This window comes from Lemur catta, chromosome 8, assembly GCF_020740605.2.
Source record: "Lemur catta isolate mLemCat1 chromosome 8, mLemCat1.pri, whole genome shotgun sequence".
NCBI lineage: Eukaryota > Metazoa > Chordata > Mammalia > Primates > Lemuridae > Lemur > Lemur catta.
Window position 1 is genome coordinate 25,055,573 of NC_059135.1, and position 20,701 is coordinate 25,076,273.

General features: G+C 41.2%; 1 protein-coding gene across 7 annotated transcripts in view; it reads left to right on the forward strand.

The window, feature by feature from the left end:
- IDH1 (isocitrate dehydrogenase (NADP(+)) 1) overlaps positions 1-20,429 on the forward strand; it is a 28,236-nt gene extending 7,807 nt beyond the window's left edge. Inside the window, exons 2-12 of one of the 7 annotated variants that reach the window (XM_045560210.1) lie at positions 189-264; positions 597-721; positions 1,721-1,794; positions 4,355-4,492; positions 8,290-8,581; positions 11,101-11,206; positions 12,516-12,693; positions 13,627-13,778; positions 16,834-16,974; positions 17,586-17,748; positions 19,503-20,429. In XM_045560210.1, coding sequence (XP_045416166.1) covers positions 4,371-4,492; positions 8,290-8,581; positions 11,101-11,206; positions 12,516-12,693; positions 13,627-13,778; positions 16,834-16,974; positions 17,586-17,748; positions 19,503-19,593 — 1,245 coding nt within the window. In that variant the 5' untranslated portion in view covers positions 189-264; positions 597-721; positions 1,721-1,794; positions 4,355-4,370 and the 3' untranslated portion in view covers positions 19,594-20,429. Of the gene's footprint in view, positions 1-188; positions 265-564; positions 722-1,389; positions 1,609-1,718; positions 1,795-2,087; positions 2,230-2,730; positions 2,748-4,354; positions 4,493-8,289; positions 8,582-11,100; positions 11,207-12,515; positions 12,694-13,626; positions 13,779-16,833; positions 16,975-17,585; positions 17,749-19,502 lie in introns of those variants that run through there. The other 6 variants (XM_045560212.1, XM_045560209.1, XM_045560208.1 and 3 more) reach the window with 6 other exon arrangements.
- The last annotated feature ends 272 nt before the right edge of the window (positions 20,430-20,701 follow it).

Below are 20,701 nucleotides of genomic sequence, written 5' to 3' on the forward strand. Positions count from 1 at the left end.
ACTGCTCCCCAGATAATGATCCCTTTCATTATCTTCTAACGCAAATGTCGAATGTGGTTTATTTATACTATGTAGCAGTAATTGGAATTATAGGTACAGAAACCCTAAAGACCTAGTCATTGGTGGTGGCGTGAATTATTTACGATGGCATGCCTGCTTTTGCAACTGTTCCATCCTCTGCTTTGTAGCCGCGCCGACGCCCCCGACGCAACCCACGCTCGCCCGGAGCAATCTTTCTTCCGCCAAAGGTTCCAGTCGCGCCAGGTAGGGGACCGCCGAGCTGCCACCGTCTGTCTGCCCCAGTGCGCCCCACACCCCCGCCTGCAGGTGGCACATGTGTTCCTCCGCTGCCAAGAGTCAGGGCGGAATCCCAGGACCCGAGAGCCCCTTCTTCCCACGGGGGCGCTGGGAAAGCGGCTCGAGGCCCTGCTGCTTACCCTGGCCCCGCCCACCCCGGCCGAGAGGGCGCGCGGCCATTGGCGGCGCGGAGGGGGCGGGGCTCCGGGAGGTGGGCTGAGGGGGCGGTACCTGGGAGGGGACAAAAGCCGGGAAGAGGCGCAGCCCTGACCCTCCCATCTGGCTCTGGATTTCTGCAGAGGCGGTGTCCGAAGCCAAAGAAGCTTGGGGCCCATTTAGGACTGCCTGTCTGTGCGCGTGTGAGTTTAAGCGTGAGAGTGGCTGTAGCGCCGCCTGCTCCTCGCCATCGTACCTTTCCCGACAGGTAACCTCGGGCTCCGAGGGGCGGTCTCAGCCCCGACCCCAGCCCCGACCCCAGCCCCGGCCCCAGCCCCTAGCTGCTGGGACAGGCTCTAATTCTGCAGATGGCTGGAATGAGGAAGAGGAAGAAAGCTCAGATCTTGGGTATGAGGGAGAAACTTAGCGGCGAGGCCTGGGTGCAAGGAAGGGAACAAATGCAGGTATTGGAAGTGGGAAAAGGAAACGAGGAGGAAAGGGGTGCTGGATGCGGGGATGGATAGAAGGCCCGCTTTGGGGCATGGGAGGGAGAAATTGGACGGTGGCGAAGTTGGGTGCAGTGACAAGTGGAAAACCAGGTCTGCACTCAGGGAGGAAACTCGAGCGGTGGGAGGCTGCAAGGACTCGTAGAAGACTGAGTCGTGAGTGTGAGAGGAAGAAAACGTGCGGCAGCTGGGAGCTGAATGCAAAGAAGGGTGTAAAATGAAGGCTTGGGCGTGTACAGCGATCTCAGGCGGCGGGGACTCGCAGTGAGCCCGAATGAATGCGTCCGCCAGGGGGCGGGGAGCGTGCGAGCTCTGGCAACCGTTCAGAGGAGTGTACGCTGGGCCGCCGGGGGCGGGGTGGGGTGGAGGGGGTGGCAGAGACACCGCGGGGTTTAAAGGTCCTGGCACCAGGGAGGGAAGGGGCGGGCCTGGAGACGTGGAAGGAGGAATCGAGCCAGCTTAGGTTGCAGCCTCCTTGCACAACGGGGACAGGACGTCTACAGGCCAAGAGCCTGCTGGTCACAACGTCACTCGAGGACTTGCAAACCCCAAGACCAGCTAACGGACTACGAATCAGGGACATGCCCTCGGACGCCCTCGAGTGTGCACACACGGAGAGATTCCTGCTCTCTTGACTTTTATTTGGAAGGTGCCTGCGAACCTGAAACTGCCCTTTGCCCCTCTGGATACACTCAGCACCGTGCTTTAAACCAGATAAACCGAGCCTCCTTTAAGACTTTCTGCTCCATGTTTTGTTTTAGGAGATAAACTGCATTCAGGTGAGACTGCAAGACTGAGAGGACTTGGGGTGATTAGCAACTGATTCACTGCAAAGGTGAGAATTAGCAATTTCCTACCTTCTGTATACTTGGCTTTGATGTGGCTGCACTGCGTTTAATTGATCTTGGTCGGCAGGCCTAGGCACTACAAGGGAGTGAGTCAGGAATATTTCCAATAATAAACTGCAACTGCTTCCTTGTTTCTTCTCTGCAAGAGACTATTTTTGCCCAGAAATTATTGCAGTTCATGAACTCATCAAAAAACATTCCAGCTAAAAACTTGAGGCTGATGAAAATAAAATTAAATTTGGCAAGCAACTTTTTTTTTATAAAACTATTATTATTCCAGGTTTGTTTTCTGGAATTGCACAAGTATGTAAGGAGATTGGATTGAGCTGCTTTCAGACTAAATGAACTGGTGATTGTTGGGCTTGGAACAGGCCATTCTTCGAAAGTTGGCTAAGTATTGTGAGGAAAACTTAATATTTCAGGTATGCATTACAAGATTTAGAAAGATGATTGCAGAGAATATGTTTGCTTTAACTGAGAAGGAAATAGTGAACTAAAAAAATAGTCACTCAATCGTGACATTTTATTTATTTAATTTTTTATAAAAACTAGACCTGGAGAGTCTTGACATTTTAAGTACAGAATATGACCTTCTATTAACTGTATTTGTCATCAGTGAAAAATATCCAGGTCATTAGTGTTTCATGATACTGTATAGGAACATGGACATGGAAATGTAGTATTGAGGCCAAGATAAATTCACTGCCTCTGTTTTTTTTGCTGTGTTTTAAAACAAGGACAGGTGTGACAGATCAAGCATGACTGAATCATATGCTTTAAACTATAAGTTATTCTTGAAATTGCAGTTAAATAATGGACATCCATATCTGTCTGTTCATTTCTTTCCTTCTAGATAAGTTTGAAAAGGTAAGGCCGGGCGCGGTGGCTCACGCCTGTAATCCTAGCACTCTGGGAGGCCGAGGCGGGTGGATCGCTCAAGGTCAGGAGTTCGAGACCCCATCTCTACTAAAAAATAGAAAGAAATTATCTGGCCAACTAAAAATATATATATAGAAAAAATTAGCCGGGCATGGTGGCGCATGCCTATAGTCCCAGCTACTGGGGAGGCTGAGGCAGTAGGATCGCTTAAGCCCAGGAGTTTGAGGTTGCTGTGAGCTAAGCTGACACCATGGCACTCACTCTAGCCCGGGCAACACAGGGAGACTTTGTCTCCAAAAAAAAAAAAAAGAAAGAAAAGGTTTCCCAGTAATGGGTTAGGGAACCTCCTAAACTCTAGTAAACAGGATTCTAGAATTGCAAATTTGGGAAGTGAAAATGGGCCTGGGGGTTGGAAATCTATCCTAGCTTGTCAGAAGAAACTGAGGCTTATTGTCTACTAATCATTACATTTTTTTATTTAAAGGCCAACTTACTATAGCTCAGCTTTCCAAGAGAGACTGTTTAGGCCTCTTACCTAATAATTTTTTAGAGTCAGTTGTCCTGATTTTCTGGTCCCCAGCTATAATTTAAGTGCATAAAAGCAATTTGCAGTTGTGTTGCTGGAAAAAAAAAAAAAAGATTCTGTTAGAGCACCATGAGAAGGAACAGATACTTTTAGCTTGCTCAGGGCTCCCTCTGTCTCTGGGGAACAAGCACAGGACATGGCCTTCTTTGAAGCCTCACAGTTTCACTTCTCCCAAAGACCCACTCTTACCCTTTCTGGAAATCTGACTGATTGGTATTTGTTACCCCCACACCCCATTTCCTTAAAGTGATGTCTCTTCGCAGAACAATGCCACTTCCATAGCCCACCCACTAGCAGTTTAACCTTTCCCATGAACAGCCAGAGAAACAGTCCAGGAGTTGGGATACCAAAGAACATGGCAGGGACATGCTTGGATCCTGGGCAGCAGCCCCCTCTATATAGATTTCTTTAATTGAGAAAGTACTTTTGTATTTAGCCCCATGTCTCCAGTATCTGTATTATCCCTAGGAAAACATAGTTCCACCAGGAATTCTTCGTCTTTCACTTTTAGACTTAAAGTTTCCTTGAATATGAGTCACAAGAACCAACTGAATCTCCAAGGATAGTTATTTTAATGAAAATAGCCTCTTAAAAGAGGGAAAATACTAGCAGTCATCACTCTGGTCATCTTGAGGGCCTAGTAAAATGAGAAGTTGAATAGAAGTGTTCAAATTAATATGATAGTGTGGAAATAATCTCATTTCATAAGACAAGTCAGTAGTCGAGAATGATGATTGCGTTATTAAGGAACCATTGCAGGGTCAGGCTCCCTCAGGCTGCAGCTAGGTACAGGCCATGGGAAAGCTTTTTTTTTTTTTTTTAACAAAGTAAAATGGGGAAATGATTTCCATTTTATAGGATTGTTATGAGAGCTGACTCAGAAACCACATATGAAACATATAACACAATGCTTTATAAAGGGAAAGTGCTCAATTCTAACGGTAAATGTAATTGTTAAACTAGCTTCTTATGCAATTATGCTATTATGAATTATTTTGTATTCACCAGATTGTTTATATTTTGCCTCCACTTTATAATGAAATAAATGACAAAGCATATATTTTATCTTTTTTTCTTCTTAGGTTTATTGAAGTCAAAATGTCCAAAAAAATCAGTGGTGGTTCCGTGGTAGAGATGCAAGGAGATGAAATGACACGAATCATTTGGGAATTGATTAAAGAAAAACTCATTTTTCCCTATGTGGAATTGGATCTGCATAGGTAAATGAATTACCCCTCCATGTAGCAAACTCCGAAAGCCTAATCCAGCTAGAGCGGTGGTGCACACCTATAGTCCTAGCTACTCAAGAAATGAAAGTGGGAGGATCCCTTGAGACCAAGAGTTCAAGCCCAGCCTGGACAATATAGCCACAAAGCCAGATTGCATCTCTAATAAAAAGGGGAAAAAAGATTAAAAAAAAAAAAGTGTAATCTAAATTATTTCAAGGTACAGTTAGCCTTTTTTTACATAAATGTATCTGTATTTTGTGGATAAAGTTTTTTGTAAGCCTAAATATATTCAGATGAATTTCCTATATTAATATATAGCTAGAAAAACTGGATTCATCTTTATTTAGAAGTCAGAAATTATAAGGGGAACAAAGTGATTTTCAGGTCCTTTTAACCCTCTGTTTGCTGTGATGGTTTTATTTGTAATAAAGCAGCGGCCAGGAATAGCACAATGGATTATTTGTGAAAGGGAAAATAAGAGCAGATATAAGAAACAATGAGTAAACTAAATGTAGCTAATACAATTCTGTCCTTTCAAGTTCAAATTTTTCTTTTTTCTTTTTTCTTTTCTTAGCAAGTGGATCTTGCTTTGCCACCTAGGCTGAAGTACAGTGGTACAATCATAGCTCACTGTAACATCCAGCTCCTGGGCTAAGTGATCCTCCTGCCTCAGCCTCCCGAGTAGCTAGGGCTACAGGAGCATACCACCACACCCAGCTAATTTTTTTAAGTTTTTGTAGAGACAGGATCTCATTATGTTGCCCAGGCTGGTCTGAAACTCCTGGCCACAAGCAATCCTCCTACCTCAACCTCCCAAAGTGCTGGGATTACAGGCATGAGCCACTAAAGCTCAATATTCTATCCCTCTACTTACTTTGTCAGTGGACCCTTTTTCCTTGCCTTTGGCCCTTTTTATAGAATTGTAGCACAGAAAAAATCCTTGAAGTTTCTTAATGGAACCTCTACCTTCCTGTAGAAGTTCCCTTAAATCACTGGTGTCCCCTTGCCCTGTATTTAAAGTGTTTGGGGGCAGATGTGAAAGTATGTGTAATTTTCTTTTTTTTTCCCCCTTGTGTTTTTCATAAGCTTGCTCCTGCTGCTCTTTGTACATTTAAACTAGATAGAGACAGAATTTTTAATAGGATAAAGTGGCTGAAGACTAGCATTGGTAAAATCTTGAGCAACACATTTCAGCCAAACTATTGGCAACTGTAAGTGTGTTTGCCTCAACCCAGAATTACTCATCAGAATGTGTCCTAAGGACCTATTATTTTGCTTGGGTGTAGACATTTAATTCACCTGGTGTCGTGAAACATCCTTTTTAATTTTTCTAAATCTAAGCTGCTAATAATAATGTCTATATTGCAACCATGATAAGGTGTTACTTGCAGAGGTCAACCAAATATAGGAAATGAAGCATAAAAGCATCTTCCAAGTGGGTTAAAGAAGCATTTTAGGAACTCTCTCCTGTTTCAGAACTTTACATAACAATAAGTGAATTTGCAGACTTCTTGTCTGTATAATGGCTGGGATGAGGGTGCTTTGAAACTTCTTAGCCTGGAAGCATAAGGAGTTTTATTTTTTTTAATTTATTTATTTTATTTTTTAAAATTTCAGAGTATTATGGAGGTACAAACATTTTGGTTACTTATATTGCCTTTATATCGCCCAAGCCAGAGCTACAAGCATGCCCATCCCCCAGACAGTGCCAGACAGTACACTCTGCACCCATTAATTATGAATTTACCCATCCCCTCCACCCCCTCCCACCTGCCCAGCACCCGATCAACATTACTTCTATGTGTGCACCTAAGTGTTGATCAGTTAGTACCAATCCGATGATGAGTACATGTGGTGCTTATTTTTCCATTCTTGTGATACTTCACTTAAAAGAATGGGCTGTAGCTCCAACCAGGATAATGCAAGAGGCTCTAGTTCACCACTGTTTTTTGTGGTTGAGTAGTACTCCATATTATACATATATCACATTTTATTAATCCACTCATGTGTTGATGGGCTGTTGGGAAAACTCTTATGGACATCGGCCTAGGCAAATAATTTGTAATTTATGAAAAAGCATAGGCCGGGCGCGGTGGCTCACGCCTGTAATCCTAGCACTCTGGGAGGCCGAGGCGGGTGGATCGCTCGAGGTCAGGAGTTCGCGACCAGCCTGAGCAAGAGTGAGACCCCGTCTCTACTAAAAATAGAAATAAATTATCTGGCCAACTAAAAATATATGTACAAAAAATTAGCCAGGCATGGTGGCGCATGTCTGTAGTCCCAGCTACTTGGGAGGCTGAGGCAGTAGGATCGCTTAAGCCCAGGAGTTTGAGGTTGCTGTGAGCTAGGCTGACGCCACGGCACTCACTCTAGCCCGGGCAACAGAGTGAGACTGGCCCAAAAAAAAAAAAAAGAAAAAGCATAAAGAGTTTTAAGGGGGCGTCATTATGCCTAGGAGAAAGAGTCAGTGGCTACAGACTAAAGAATTTTGGGAGGCTCAAACAAGTTTTAAGTTGTTCCAAAATTGCTATTATCATTACTGACCAGTTCTTTTTGAGGGGAGTGGAGTGGTTTGTTTTGTTTTATGTGGGTTAGATGGTGGTCCAGGCAATTTATTCCTTCTTTTCTCTTAGAAATGTTAAGAGAAGCAAAAAATCCATTATATTTGCTGGTAGATTCTTCTGATGAGAAATGATTCCCAAGAACATGAAGACTGCTGACCATACTTCTTATTAGAGTTTGGATTTGACATTTGTAGATACTCAGCATATCCTGTGCAAGCAATAAGAGAGTACATGGCTTTGTTAGATTTATATGAATTATCCAAAGTCAAATTAGTTGGAAATTATTTTTATTTAGAACTATGTCAAGATTGCTATCTCTGTGTTTGCATCATGAGTTGGGTGAGATATCTAAGGAAAGGAAGATAATGAGAACTAAAAGGAGAAATCTAGAGGCTTAATGGTTCAGCAGGTTTTGAGAGCTGAAAAACTTTTCTTTAGACCCTTGGAGAATAAATTGTTACATTATTTTGTTTTCCTACTTTCAACAATCACATACTTCAAATAAAGCTTTGCAGTCATTTTCTGTGCTCCACGGACAAACAGCATTCTTTCAGCTCTGAATAACCTGCAATCTGAGTGTTGATGTGTATTAAGCTATAACTCTCTGGTATATACAAAACCGTTGATGGATTCCATTACTTATCCTATGAACTGCAGGCTTGTTTCCAGAACAAAGAGACTTGCCTAAGAATTAGGGAAAGGTTCATTTTATGACTACCTGGCATTAATGAGGGATCATTAGCATTTTTGGCCTTGACTGTTACATCTATTTTTCTTACCACTTTAATGCCAAAATACAAAAAAAATCCTTGAAACCCACCCCCCCTTTATTTTTAAAGCACAATATTTACTAAGGGAAAAAAGATGGTGGTTAGGCTTACATTTGTAAGCTAATTATAGGGAGGGAAACCAGGCCCAAGGGTCGCCCTTGTGCAGTCATTGCCTCTATAGGCAAGGGGCTGAGTTGGTATCATTCAGTTTGCTGATAGCTTCCCACTACAACACAGGAAGGTGTGGCCCAGAAGTCCAGCCTATCTTAGTTCCTTTATTCTTTGACAGCCATCTTCTGAGTGTAGGGTGCACTAATGCTAAAACTTAGCAGATTTAGGGGTATTTGGAGCTTTCACCGTTTGCATGGCAAGCTCTGCATGCCATCACTGTGGTCATAGGTTATAATCTGTTGGTTTGTCTGAAAAGTTACGCTTCTAATTTTTCCCTCCCAAGCTATGACTTAGGCATAGAGAATCGTGATGCCACCCAAGACCAAGTCACCAAGGATGCTGCAGAGGCCATAAAGAAATACAATGTAGGTGTCAAGTGTGCTACTATCACCCCCGATGAGAAGAGGGTTGAGGAGTTCAAGTTGAAACAAATGTGGAAGTCACCGAACGGCACCATCAGAAATATTCTGGGTGGCACTGTCTTCAGGGAAGCTATTATCTGCAAAAATATCCCCCGGCTTGTGAGTGGATGGGTGAAACCCATCATCATAGGTCGTCATGCTTATGGGGACCAAGTAAGTCATTTTGGCACAATTCGATTTTCCATATTATTTTTTCATGACCCAAATGTTCCTTTTTACATGCGTTTTATTCCCATCTTTTGGTGTCTATGCCCATTAAGCCAGGTGCAAAATTGAGAAATGCATATATGTATATGCATAACTATATATGTACATGCATTTAAATAGAGGAAGAACAGGTAAACTTACAGATAGGTACCCATCTCAACACATGATTTATCCTTTTATTAAGTTATACCGTATGATATTGCCATTTTTATGTTAGTAATTTCATATGGTCCATTTAGATCAGTGGTTTTCAACCCTGACTGCATAATAGGATACCTTTATGAGTTTTTTGGTGGTTTTCTTTGGTTTGGTTTTGGTTTGCTTTGCTTTTTTTGTTTCTTTGTTTTACTTCCAGTGTCTGAGTCTCACCTATACAAGTTGAAATCTGAATTCTGTGGGGTTCAGGCATTTTAAAGCTCCCTAGGTGATTCTAATGTGCAAAGTTGATGACCGTCCAAGATTATATTACATGTGATCACTTCATGCATAAAAGAAAAAACTGACCCAGCTGTTGAAAGTGGTCTCATGAAAGCATTCCTTCCTGCCTGGAAAGAAAGTATCGTTTCTGTAGTTTTGTACCAGTAGGCTCATTGCCAAATTAAGCAGAAAAACTGCCAACTAAAAAACATCCAAATTCTGTGTTGAAACTGAGGCTTCAGACTTTCATAGAAAGTAGCTTATGTCTTAAAAGAATCTTAAAAACAGGAATCTTTAGATGCTGAAATCCAGAAGCTTCGAGGTAGCTATCCTGGAAAACAGTGTGGTTAGGGTCAGTGGTTCAGTCCTTAAGGGGTCAGTTAACTTTGTTCCACCCTGTCGCTAAAACTATCCCTTCTTCTCGGCCAGTCCCTTCACAGAAACCTCCCAGAAGCCCAGGCAAGGGAATCTACGTAGGTGGCAGTGGTTCAAACTCACCAATCCTGGGAACATCCCCCTAGATTCTTACCAGTTCATATCACATTTTTTTTTGTTTGTTTGTTTGGTTTTTGGTCCTTTTTGGCTTTTTATTATTTTAGCATCAGTAATTTGAAAGAATGGCCATTCTGTTTACTAATGTCCAGATTAAAAATTCTAAAACCTCAGGTTGATTCACTGGCTATTTAAATGTGCATACACCTATACAAAGCATTTATGGTGCTTTGGTGCCTCAGTTTCTCCCTTTTGACAAATGAAAATAAATTACTACCCACAGTGAAAGTGTTTATATAGATTTTGTATAGATTTTTTTTGTTGTTTTGTTTTGTTTTGAGATAGAGTCTCACTTGGTCACCCCAGGTCAGAATGCAGTGGCATCATCATAGCTCACTGCAACTTCAAACTCCTGGGCTTAAGTGATCCTCCTGCCTCAGCCTCCCTGGTAGCTGGGACTACAGGCACACGCCACTGAGCCTGTCTAATTTTTCTATTTTTGTTAGGGAAGGAGTCTTGCTCTTGCTTAGGCTGGTCTTGAACTGACCTCAAGTGATCCTTTCACCTTGGCCTCCCAGAGTGCTAGGATTATAGGCGTGGCCACCGTACCCATCTTAGATATTTAATCTTTACTGTTATCTGACTGTTCTTGTACCTACTGTTAATAGTGTTAATCTAAACAATTACATGTGGCTGCTACCTGACTCTACAAGCATTCTGATCCAAATCATTGAAGAAGGTACAAGCAGCAAAGACTGCTGGGTGCCTAGTGTGTGCCAGGCACATTTTTCTACTAGAGTTGCTCAGGCCCATAAGGGAGGTGGCTGAACTTGAACATCCCATTTCTAAGGATCGTCATCCTATTACCACTGCTTTTAGACTAACTGCTTCATATGGATAAATCCTGGGCCTGGTATTAGTAACAATGATCCCGTGGAGACACTGAGCCCTGACATTCTAAGTAAGGACCTGATCCCAGGTCTTTTGACCCTGGATGCATTATTTCCACTATATCACAGCTCCTTCCTTGTAAGATTGGTGTAAGAATCAAATGAAACCATACAAGTTAAGCACTTAAAGCATCTAGCATATAGTAAGGACAAAGCATTGGTTCTCTCATCATCATCTTCAGTACTACAACTAGTATTATTATCATCCCCCTCTGGGAAGACTTCCCTGACCTGCAACCTATGGTCATCTCTATTCCTCTGGCATCCTATAGCATTTTTTTGTCTATGCCCTCTTTTGACATTTAAAAGCTCTTATATCGCTTCTCACTTATATTTGTCCTTATCAGGTTATAAACTTTCTAAGGGAAAGTACCTTATGGTATCTCTGTCCACTCAGAAAACTGCCCTGTACATGGCAGGCACCTAATATTTATTGATTTGGGGGAACTCTTGGGACCTCTTCATCCCCATCTCTTAATAAAAAGAAGGTTGAGCCACACTGCCCTATTTGTCTAAGTGTCTTCTAGCTCTACATTGTATGATTATTTTCCTTATAATTCCTGTTACAGTAATTTTCTTTTTTTATACCTTTTCCCTCCTACACAGTACAGAGCAACCGATTTTGTTGTTCCCGGGCCTGGAAAAGTAGAGATAACCTATACACCAAGTGATGGAACCCAAAAGGTGACATACTTGGTGCATAACTTTGAAGGTATGTGTGAGTTCATTATAAGCTACATTTATTTAAACAAATTATTTAGATAACATTATTATTGGTTTTTTAAATTAGTTGTGTGACTGCCTAAAAATACAACCTGAATCAACAGTATTTCTGCAGAACCCTACTTCTAACATAAAAAAGTAATTGGCTCCCATGCCTTCTGGTGGCATGGATAAAGGCACAGAGGAGTTAGCCACTTAATTGGAAATGCATACGGGCAAAGACAAGGAGATAATTATGCAATCATCTTAAAACACAGAGGTAAGGTTGGCAGGAGTCTGTTGTGCATGAATTATATAAATTAAAGGTTAATAGTCCCCAAATCACCTGTCATATAATCCTGCCCTTTGCTCTGGTACAGTTTGTGTTTGGAAATGGTTGCGTTATCTATATGCTGAAATTTTCTTCTTGTCCTTCTGGGTATTTATCCCATGGAAGTGGAATGTTTACTACCTTCCTTTTCTTCCCCGGCCACACTGCTGCATCAAAGGTACATTGTGGCAAATCCCACCCAAAAGTTGCTGAAAGGACCAATGGTCCCTTTTTCTCCACTGTTGAAGCTGTTGAAAGCACTCATACACAAAAAAAGCCCAGCACCTCCCTAGCTTGTGTTTTCCTGGCCACCTCCAAATCATGTCATTTTAGTAGAATCTGGTTCTGCGGGTTTCAGCACCTTTCACATTCTGAGCCCAAGTTTACCCTGGGCGTTGGCATGGCTTCGAGTTCTGTCTTTTAGTGATAACAAAGTTTAGTAAGAGTTGTGAAACTCCAGTGATTATACACGTAGCATTATTATTTCTGCCAATTATAGTAGGAATGCTCGGTATCATCCAGGAAATTGTGAGAATTTTCATTCAGTATTTGAAATGCAAATTTTCTCAATGACTAAGGATTGAGTGCACCCCTAAAGTTTAAAATACATGTTCAGGAATTATTAAAGTACGTTAAAGAAAGTTTCAAAATTATTTATCCTTTCTTGAGTGTATTTCTGGTTCACATCAGTAATTTTTGGTATTTCAGTGTCTTCAGGATCCCAAAGACCATATGTTTTTCTCATTTGTATTATCCTTCCAAAACAAGTCAGAATGTCCTTGTCCAGAACTTAATTTTCTTCCATTATGTGCCTTGGCAACTCATGGAATACTCAGGTTGGAGGCCTACGTTGGACTTTTGAAGTCTGGTCTCATACATGGGGGCTGAGAATTAGGTCCTTTGGTTGTGGTGGGTGACTTTAGCCTTGTTACAACTACAGCCCATTTACCTTTTCTCCGTTTTTCTCTCATTGGCTTCCCCTCCGCAGATGGTGGTGGTGTTGCCATGGGTATGTATAATCAAGATAAGTCAATCGAAGATTTTGCGCATAGTTCCTTCCAAATGGCTCTGTCTAAGGGTTGGCCTTTGTATCTGAGCACCAAAAACACTATTCTGAAGAAATATGATGGACGTTTTAAAGACATCTTTCAGGAGATATATGACAAGTAAGTACAGTCTTTTTTTCCCCCCCTTTTTGTTTTCTCTCAAGTAAACTGGTATTTATCATGTAGAATTTGCATCTCCCTATCCTTTTGATTCTGGAACAAATCGAGTGAAAATTATCATTATCCCATAAAGATAAGGGCAAAACTGAGATTTGCTTTCAGAAGATAAATGTGCTCTTAAATAAGGGTTAATGTCTGAATAAAAGTGCCCTGTTAGTAGTGATTGAAAGCTCTAATTTTTCAAGTGTGTGAATTTCTGAGCCAGACCCATTTCCATTCTTTCTGAAGCTGATTGTTATAATTTAAAATTCTGTTTTAGTGCAGTCATTTGAACTTAAGTCTAAGTTTATAACAACTCTGAATGCAAGAACACATGAGATGAGTATATGTTAACTTTCAAGATGACGTAACTTCATTTTACATGCAAGTGTTCAGGCCAGGACTTGGATTTTAGATGAGAAATCTTTACCGAGGCATTTTGATTTCTCTTCCTGCTACCCATCTATACTAAGCCTAGAAACTATCCTGGAATAAATCTAGTTTCCTGAATAATATCAAGCAGTAGAATAGTCTCTTTTTTCTTTATTATACCCTTAAAATAAGCAAATCTCGAGAATCTGATCAGTAGCATATTGAGAACTGTGAAAAGTAAAGTAGCAGTTGGGATACTCTAGTGTCTCAATTAATCCGTATACCTTCCCTGCAAGGTGGGTAAAAACTCACTCTTACGGATGGCTAAATTAGGGTTTCACAGCTAGAAACTGGGCAGGGATTTGAGCCTGTGTCTGTCAGACTCCCAAGTTTGTGCTGCTCCTATTAATACTAAAAAATACTGTGTCCTTCTCTCACCTCCACCCCCTTTGAGAGAAGCAGATGATGTCCCTAACAACCAATTTTCTTTTTTATTGTTCTCTTTTCTCTGCTGTTTCTTAGGCAGTACAAATCCCAATTTGAAGCCCAAAATATCTGGTATGAGCATAGGCTCATTGATGACATGGTGGCCCAAGCTATGAAATCAGAGGGAGGCTTCATCTGGGCCTGTAAAAACTATGATGGTGATGTGCAGTCGGACTCCGTGGCCCAAGGTAAGGAGCCAGAGGGCCAAGCGGAGGTAGAGCTCGGCCCGTAGCAGTTGGGTCATTCTACCGTAGTTCGCCAATTTTGAAAGAGGGATTTTGTAGCCCTTTGTTGTAAAATCATGCGATGTTAGAACTGCAAGGCGTCAAGGTCCATTGTCTAATCTGACAGATAAGGCAATTTATCTCCGACTGGCAAGTAACTTTTCTCAGGGTCACATGGAAAGTAACTAAGTGGATTGACACTCCTGGCTCCAGCCTATCTGATCTGAAAATTGCTCCCTTTCTCTACCCTCATTTTCCTTCTGGTGAGAATGTAAAAAGCCAGGGCACTCTGGCAAGGAGGGGTTAAGTGAGAGGCCTGGGTTATCTAATAACCAAGGGGAGTGGGGGTCTCCAAGAGAGTATTCATCTGGCAACAGGCCCTAGTCAAGCCTCTCTGCCAGCCTTGAAGGCTGTTTTGGTACTATATAAAACAAATGTGTTTACTACTTAGCTTTAAAGATGAAGAAGTTAAGCAAAGAAACCCAGGGCTGTTCACAGAAATTCTGGGAACCAGGGGTTCAGGCCTGGAGTAGGGGCCAAATCAACAGAAGCTCTCCTTTCCCTGATTTCCTCAGTGCCAAGTCTTCTCAATTTCAGTTACCCAGGCTAGCTGTGTAAACTTGAATCTCCCCAGATGAATGTTTGTGTTAGCTTTAATTATGTTTGCTTTTCCCCAGGAGGTACTTTTTTCTTTCTCTTATAAATGTTAAGTGTCTCATCAGTGTGAAAGGTAACTTTTATGTCAGATAAATGAGTTACACAACTCTTTTTTCCTGCCTTCTATTTCTCTAAGTCCTCACTATCATTTGTACTGAATACAGCAGAGGAAGGAGTTATGCTTTGTGATAACTCCATGGTGGGTAAGGAAAACTATTCCTTGAAATCAGAGTTCTGGGAAAGGGACCCAAGCCATTCTATTGTTTTTAAATATCCTCATGGCAACAAGAAGAGAGTATTTAGAGAAATATTTCTAATGTAAATGTCAAGTTATGGAGGTTCAAAGGTCTTGGAAATAAGATTTCTTTTTTTTTTTTTTTTATTGATTTCTTTTTTTGTTTGTTTTTTTTTGTTTTTTTTTTTCTTTTTAAGAGCCCCACCTGGAGGAATGGAAATAAAATTTCTAAAGCACAGCGTGCAATAGTACACTGACAAGAGACCTTGAACCAAGGCTCTCTGTCCTTGCAGAGCCTGTAGATAATGTGGCCTCGAGGCAACTAAACAGATTATCAAAGAGCAGAGCTGTCCTTCCATTCATTCTTCTCTAGAGACATGAATTACTTTGGACTTTCACCATTTTAGTTATATCCTCAGTTTTGATAATGGTACCAGCCCATGTCTCCTGACATTAATAGACAGACTCAGCATGGGTATGGTCCTGAATTTATCTAGTCAATAAATATTTGAGTATCTACGAAGCCTCAGACCAACACAGTGCTATGGAAGGAATTACTAGTGCCACACAGAAATTTGTGCTAATTGTACTCAAAGAGACTGAAAAAAAAAAATCATAGTTAATTTACTTAGTCTCAGACTAAAAAAAAACAAAGGTAGCAGCCTATTGTAAATTTACATTAGTAACTTCTCAGGTGCTCTTGGGAGGTAGCAAAATTGAGAAAAGGGTTCTATGAATTCAAGTGTAAAAGAGCAAATGAAAGAAGAAAAATTAGTTGTATGGACTTATAATGTGGTTCTCCGAACAGGAAACCACAGAAGAGGATTGTTTTGTCGAGGGTCTTAAAGAGACAAAGAAAGGCCAGTGGGATGTTCTTGAATCCAACCCACCCATCCTGTTTTGGGGGGTGTTTTTTTTTTTTTTTTTTTTTTAAGACAGGGTCTTACCCTGTCGCCTGGACTAGAATGCAGTGGTGTCATCATAGCTCACTGCCGTGTCAAACTACTGGACTCAAGCAATCCTCCTGCCTCAGCCCCCAAATAGCTGGGACTACAGGGGCATGCCACCATGCCTGGCTAATTTATTTTATTTTATTTATTTTTTTTTTTATTTATTTTTTTTTTTTGTAGAGGTACGGTCTCACTGTGTGCCCAGGCTGGTCTTGAACTGCTAGCCTTAAGTGATCCTCCTGCCTCAGCCTCCCAGAGTACTAGGATTACAGGCATGAGCCACTGTGCCCAGCCTTAACTGCCTTTCTTCCCGGTCCCAGCAAGTATATTGGCAGCTTGAGGGCAGGAGACAGCTCTCATTCATCTTTATTTCCCCAGAACAGCAGAGCATCTTCATATAAGAATAACAATAATATACTGAGCTCTTTCTATGTGGCCAGTACTATTTAAGGAATATGAATATACTTTTCATATATATTTATATCTATATATTTATCTAATCCTTTAACAACTCAGTGAAGTAGGTGCTTTTCTTATTCTCATTTCATAGGTAAGAAAACTGAGCACAGTAGCTATGAAGTCACAACACTAGGGTGAAATGCATGCGGTCAAGCCCCTGAGCCCTCCATCATAGAGCAGGTGTCCCTAAGATAAGTGAGGAGAAAGTACAGCTTTTCCAGGTCCTTTGACTCTGACATCTGGGCAGGGACTCTGCTTTCAGAACATCAAAAGAATTTTTTTTTTTTTTTTTTTGAGACTGAGTCTCACTTTTTCACCTGGGCTAGAGTGCTGTGGTGACAGCCTAGCTCACTGCAACCTCAAACTCCTGGGCTCAAGCGATTCTCCTGCCGCAGCCTCCCAAGTAGCTGGGATTATAGGCACACACCACCACACTCAGCTAATTTTTCTATTTTTAGTAGACACAGGATCTCGCTCTTGCTCAGGCTGGTCTCGAACTCCTGACTTCAAACGATCCTCCCGCCTCAGCCTCCCAGAGTGCTAGGATTACAGGCAAGAGCCACCGTGCCCAGCAGCAGCAGAAGTACTGATGACTCCATGTGCTCCATGTACTTTGTTTTCTAAGACCTGTCAATATTGAATCATTTGCTCTCGTCTCTGAGAGACCCAGTGCATTTCATATAGTTGAACCCAATGCTTCATGCTCTGCCATCTATAGGTTATGGCTCTCTTGGCATGATGACCAGTGTGCTGATTTGTCCAGATGGCAAGACAGTAGAAGCAGAGGCTGCCCACGGGACCGTAACCCGTCACTACCGCATGTACCAGAAAGGACAGGAGACGTCCACCAACCCCATTGGTAAGATAGTGTTTACTTCTACATTGGTTTCCAGTCAGAGAGTGCTCTCCAAAGGAACTCAGTGTTTTGTGTGCGAAGTCATCACCAAATAGCTGATTTGTTCTACTAATAGGAGCTATTTTAATGTGCTTCTTAAAATACACAATATATGTGTGTTTCTATTTTGTGGGAGAACATAGGTTACAAAGAAGAATGTTATCAACAAGCCTTTTCCTTTACCTCTGATGCAGTGAAATGCCATATAAGGCTACAAATCTAAAAGCTACTTGGGTAGATCCTTCCAACAAGGTTTCAAAGACAGCACTTTAAAAAGAGATTACAGCCTGGAAAGAGAAGACCAATATAGACGAGATAGAAGAGATTGTGACCTCTTTCAAATTAGTAAATGCCTTAAGCTGCAAGCACTAGTACTACACTGTAAAAATGCACTTTCTTTTAAAGTTTCTATTTGGTAAGAAATATTTCTAACTCTCCTAAAACTTCTAGCCCATATGGATAACATCTAATGAAGTCTATCACCTAAACAAAAGCTATTTTGTTTTGGGGTATTGTGACACATTTGGGAATCCTATAACTGGGATGATTGGAGTGTTGTTGTTTTCCTCTTTCAGCTTCCATTTTTGCCTGGAGCAGAGGGTTAGCCCACAGAGCAAAGCTTGATAACAATAAAGAGCTTGGCTTCTTTGCAAAGGCCTTGGAAGAAGTCTGTATAGAGACCATTGAGGCTGGCTTCATGACCAAGGACTTGGCTATTTGCATTAAAGGTTTGCCTAAGTAAGTATAAGATGCCCAAACTCTGTGGTCAAATTACCACTTATGGCTCAAACCATCAGTGCTTTTTGGAATTATATTAATTGTTATTCATCATCTAGTTCAAGGGTCAGCAGGCATTATCTGTAAAATTGTGAACATTTTAGGTTTTGTGGGATATACAGTCTTTTTGCAACCACACAACTATTCAACTTTCCCTCTGCTATTGTAGCAGGAAAGCAGTCAAAGACCAATCCAGAAAGAAATGGATATGGCAGCATCCCAGTCAAATTTTACGTTCAAAACCAGGTTGCAGGCTAGATTTGGTCCATCACCAGGCTGTGGTTTGCTGGCCTCTGATGTAGTTGACAATCATTGAATGATAAGGTTCTATTTAATGTTAAGGAGAAAATTATAGACAATTAGAAATAAAGGGACCTCAGAGGCTATTTTATTCGACTCCTTTATTTTGTTTAACTTACAGATGAGAAAAGTAAGCAGCACAAGTATAAGATGTCCGGTTTATCATAGTTCCTTCCTTAAGTATCTGTAACCATCAGTCAAATATTTGAGGGCCCATGTGTTGCCCAGGGTTTTTCCGAGAACATGGTAGCCAGTATTCCGGTTGGATTAGCTGCTAATCAGAGACTCCGCCCTCAAAGTCAGAGTTAGTTACTACCACCCACCTCAAGAAACACTCCTAAAATTTGATACTAATACCATGTCCCAACCAGTGTGTCCCCAGAAGTCTCAGTTAAGGTCAGTACAGCCCAGTGATGGGGATATACTCAATCACTACATGTTTCTTAAATTTCTAGCAAGAATACAATGTTTGAAATGTTCTTATCAGTATAATACCTTTGTAGCCTATTTGATAGGCATCTATCAGCAGGAATATGTTAGCCAGTTCATTGTCTTATTGTTCTTACATAGAACACTGATAGAAGTAAGAGCATTAAAACTTTTTGTTCTTCTGGAAAGAGGCTAATAAGAAAAGAAAAAAATAAATAAATAAAACTTTTTGTAGGCCGGGCACAGTGGCTCACGCCTGTAATCCTAGCACTCTCGGAGGCCGAGGCGGGAGGGTTATTTGATCTCAGGAGTTCGAGACCAGCCTGAGCAAGAGCAAGACCCCGTCTCTACTAAAAATAGAAAGAAATTATATGGACAGCTAAAAATATATATAGAAAAAATTAGCCGGGCATGGTGGCGCATGCCTGTAGTCCCAGCTACTCGGGAGGCTGAGGCAGTAGGATCGCTTGAGCCCAGGAGTTTGAGGTTGCTGTGAGCTAGGCTGATGCCACGGCACTCACTCTAGCCCGGGCAACAGAATGAGACTCTGTCTCAAAAAAAAAAAAACTTTTTGTAAGGACATGAAACAGTTTGTGGGAAGGTGGGTAAAGGTTTGGCTGTACCCTGAATGAGTTTTGTTATCTTTACGAATGAGGAAGAGGAAGTAGGATGATTTTGGACTCACCCGCATTAGTCTGAACTGAAGCTCTGTGATAGTTTCACCCTCAAAGCTGTGTGACAAGAAAGTGACTGAATGTGGGTGTTGATAAGCCTCCACCTCAGGCTGCCGAGAGAGCTCAGAGTCCCGAGCCTGGGTCAGCCCCATGAGTCTTGAGCACAGTCATCATAGATTCGTAGCTTGTTAACATTAATGGATTTTCTTTCAGAAATAAATAGAATTTAAGTAGTATTTCTAGGACTTTTCTCCTACTTGCTACCATATCAGAGACAAACTAAATTTTCTTCTTTTTTTCTTCCCCTTTTAGTGTGCAACGTTCTGACTACTTGAATACATTTGAATTCATGGACAAACTTGGAGAAAACTTGAAGATAAAACTAGCTCAGGCCAAACTTTAAGGTCATACCTGGGCTTAAGACCTAGTTTTTGGAAACTAGGTCCACAGGTTTACATTTTTCTGTATAACACTCAAGGGTAAAGGCAAAATCAATTTTGTAATTTGTTTAGAAGCCAGAGTTTATCTTTTCTATAAGTTTATAGCCTTTTTCTTATACATACAGTTATTGCCACCTTCATGAATGTGGCAGGGGACTTGTTTTAAATTTTATTTTATTTTCTAGTAATAGCCTAGGAATTAGATTAGTACTTATTCGTATTCACTGTCACTTTTTCTCATGTTCTGATATAAATGACCAAAATCAAGAGTGCTCAAAAGGGTAAATGATAGTCACAGTTTTGTTCCCTAAAATATGTGTAAAATAGAAACTCACTCCCTTGCCTCCTTGTCCAATGACCATGGGCACTGGGATGTTTTGGTGTTACAGATGTCCCATTACGTGAGGTAGAACTGTACATTCAGCTTGCACATGATTGGAACAAAGTATGAGTGCAATTAAAATGTGTTGAAGACACTGCTGTCATTTTTGTGAAGAGCTTGTCGAATGTTTCCAATATACAAAGTATTTCTGAGGCCACTGGAGAGTTTGGAATCCAGAATAAATACTACCTGGAGGTCTTCCTCTGTCTCTTCCTCCTCCTAGCCTGGCCTGAGCATTATGTTACCCTACGTAGCATATTTTATCCAAGTGCAATAATGTCAGCTGCATCTTTTTTGGACTTCTGCTGGCCTGTTTCATTTCTGTTATATAAATGTGATTTCTCAGAAGTTTAATAAACACTATTCTAGTCCTGTTTTTCATCTGAACTGTTAATTAAAATTAAGTGCTAATGACTATTCTTTTGAGTTTTTATTTATTTGATGTACTTATATGCCAAGCACCATACTAGCCGCAGGAATTTGATTTGGAAAAAATCTCTGCTCTCAAGAAGTTTACTATGGGAAAAAATGGAAAAGTGAACAGTAAGATGTGGATCCTACAGTGAAAGGAAAGAGGACCAAAGATGAAACTGAAGGAGTAATTAGGGAATATTAGAGAATAGATTCCATCTATGCACATGCTAAGCTTAGGCATTATCTTATAAGCTAATAGGGAGCCAGTGAAGATT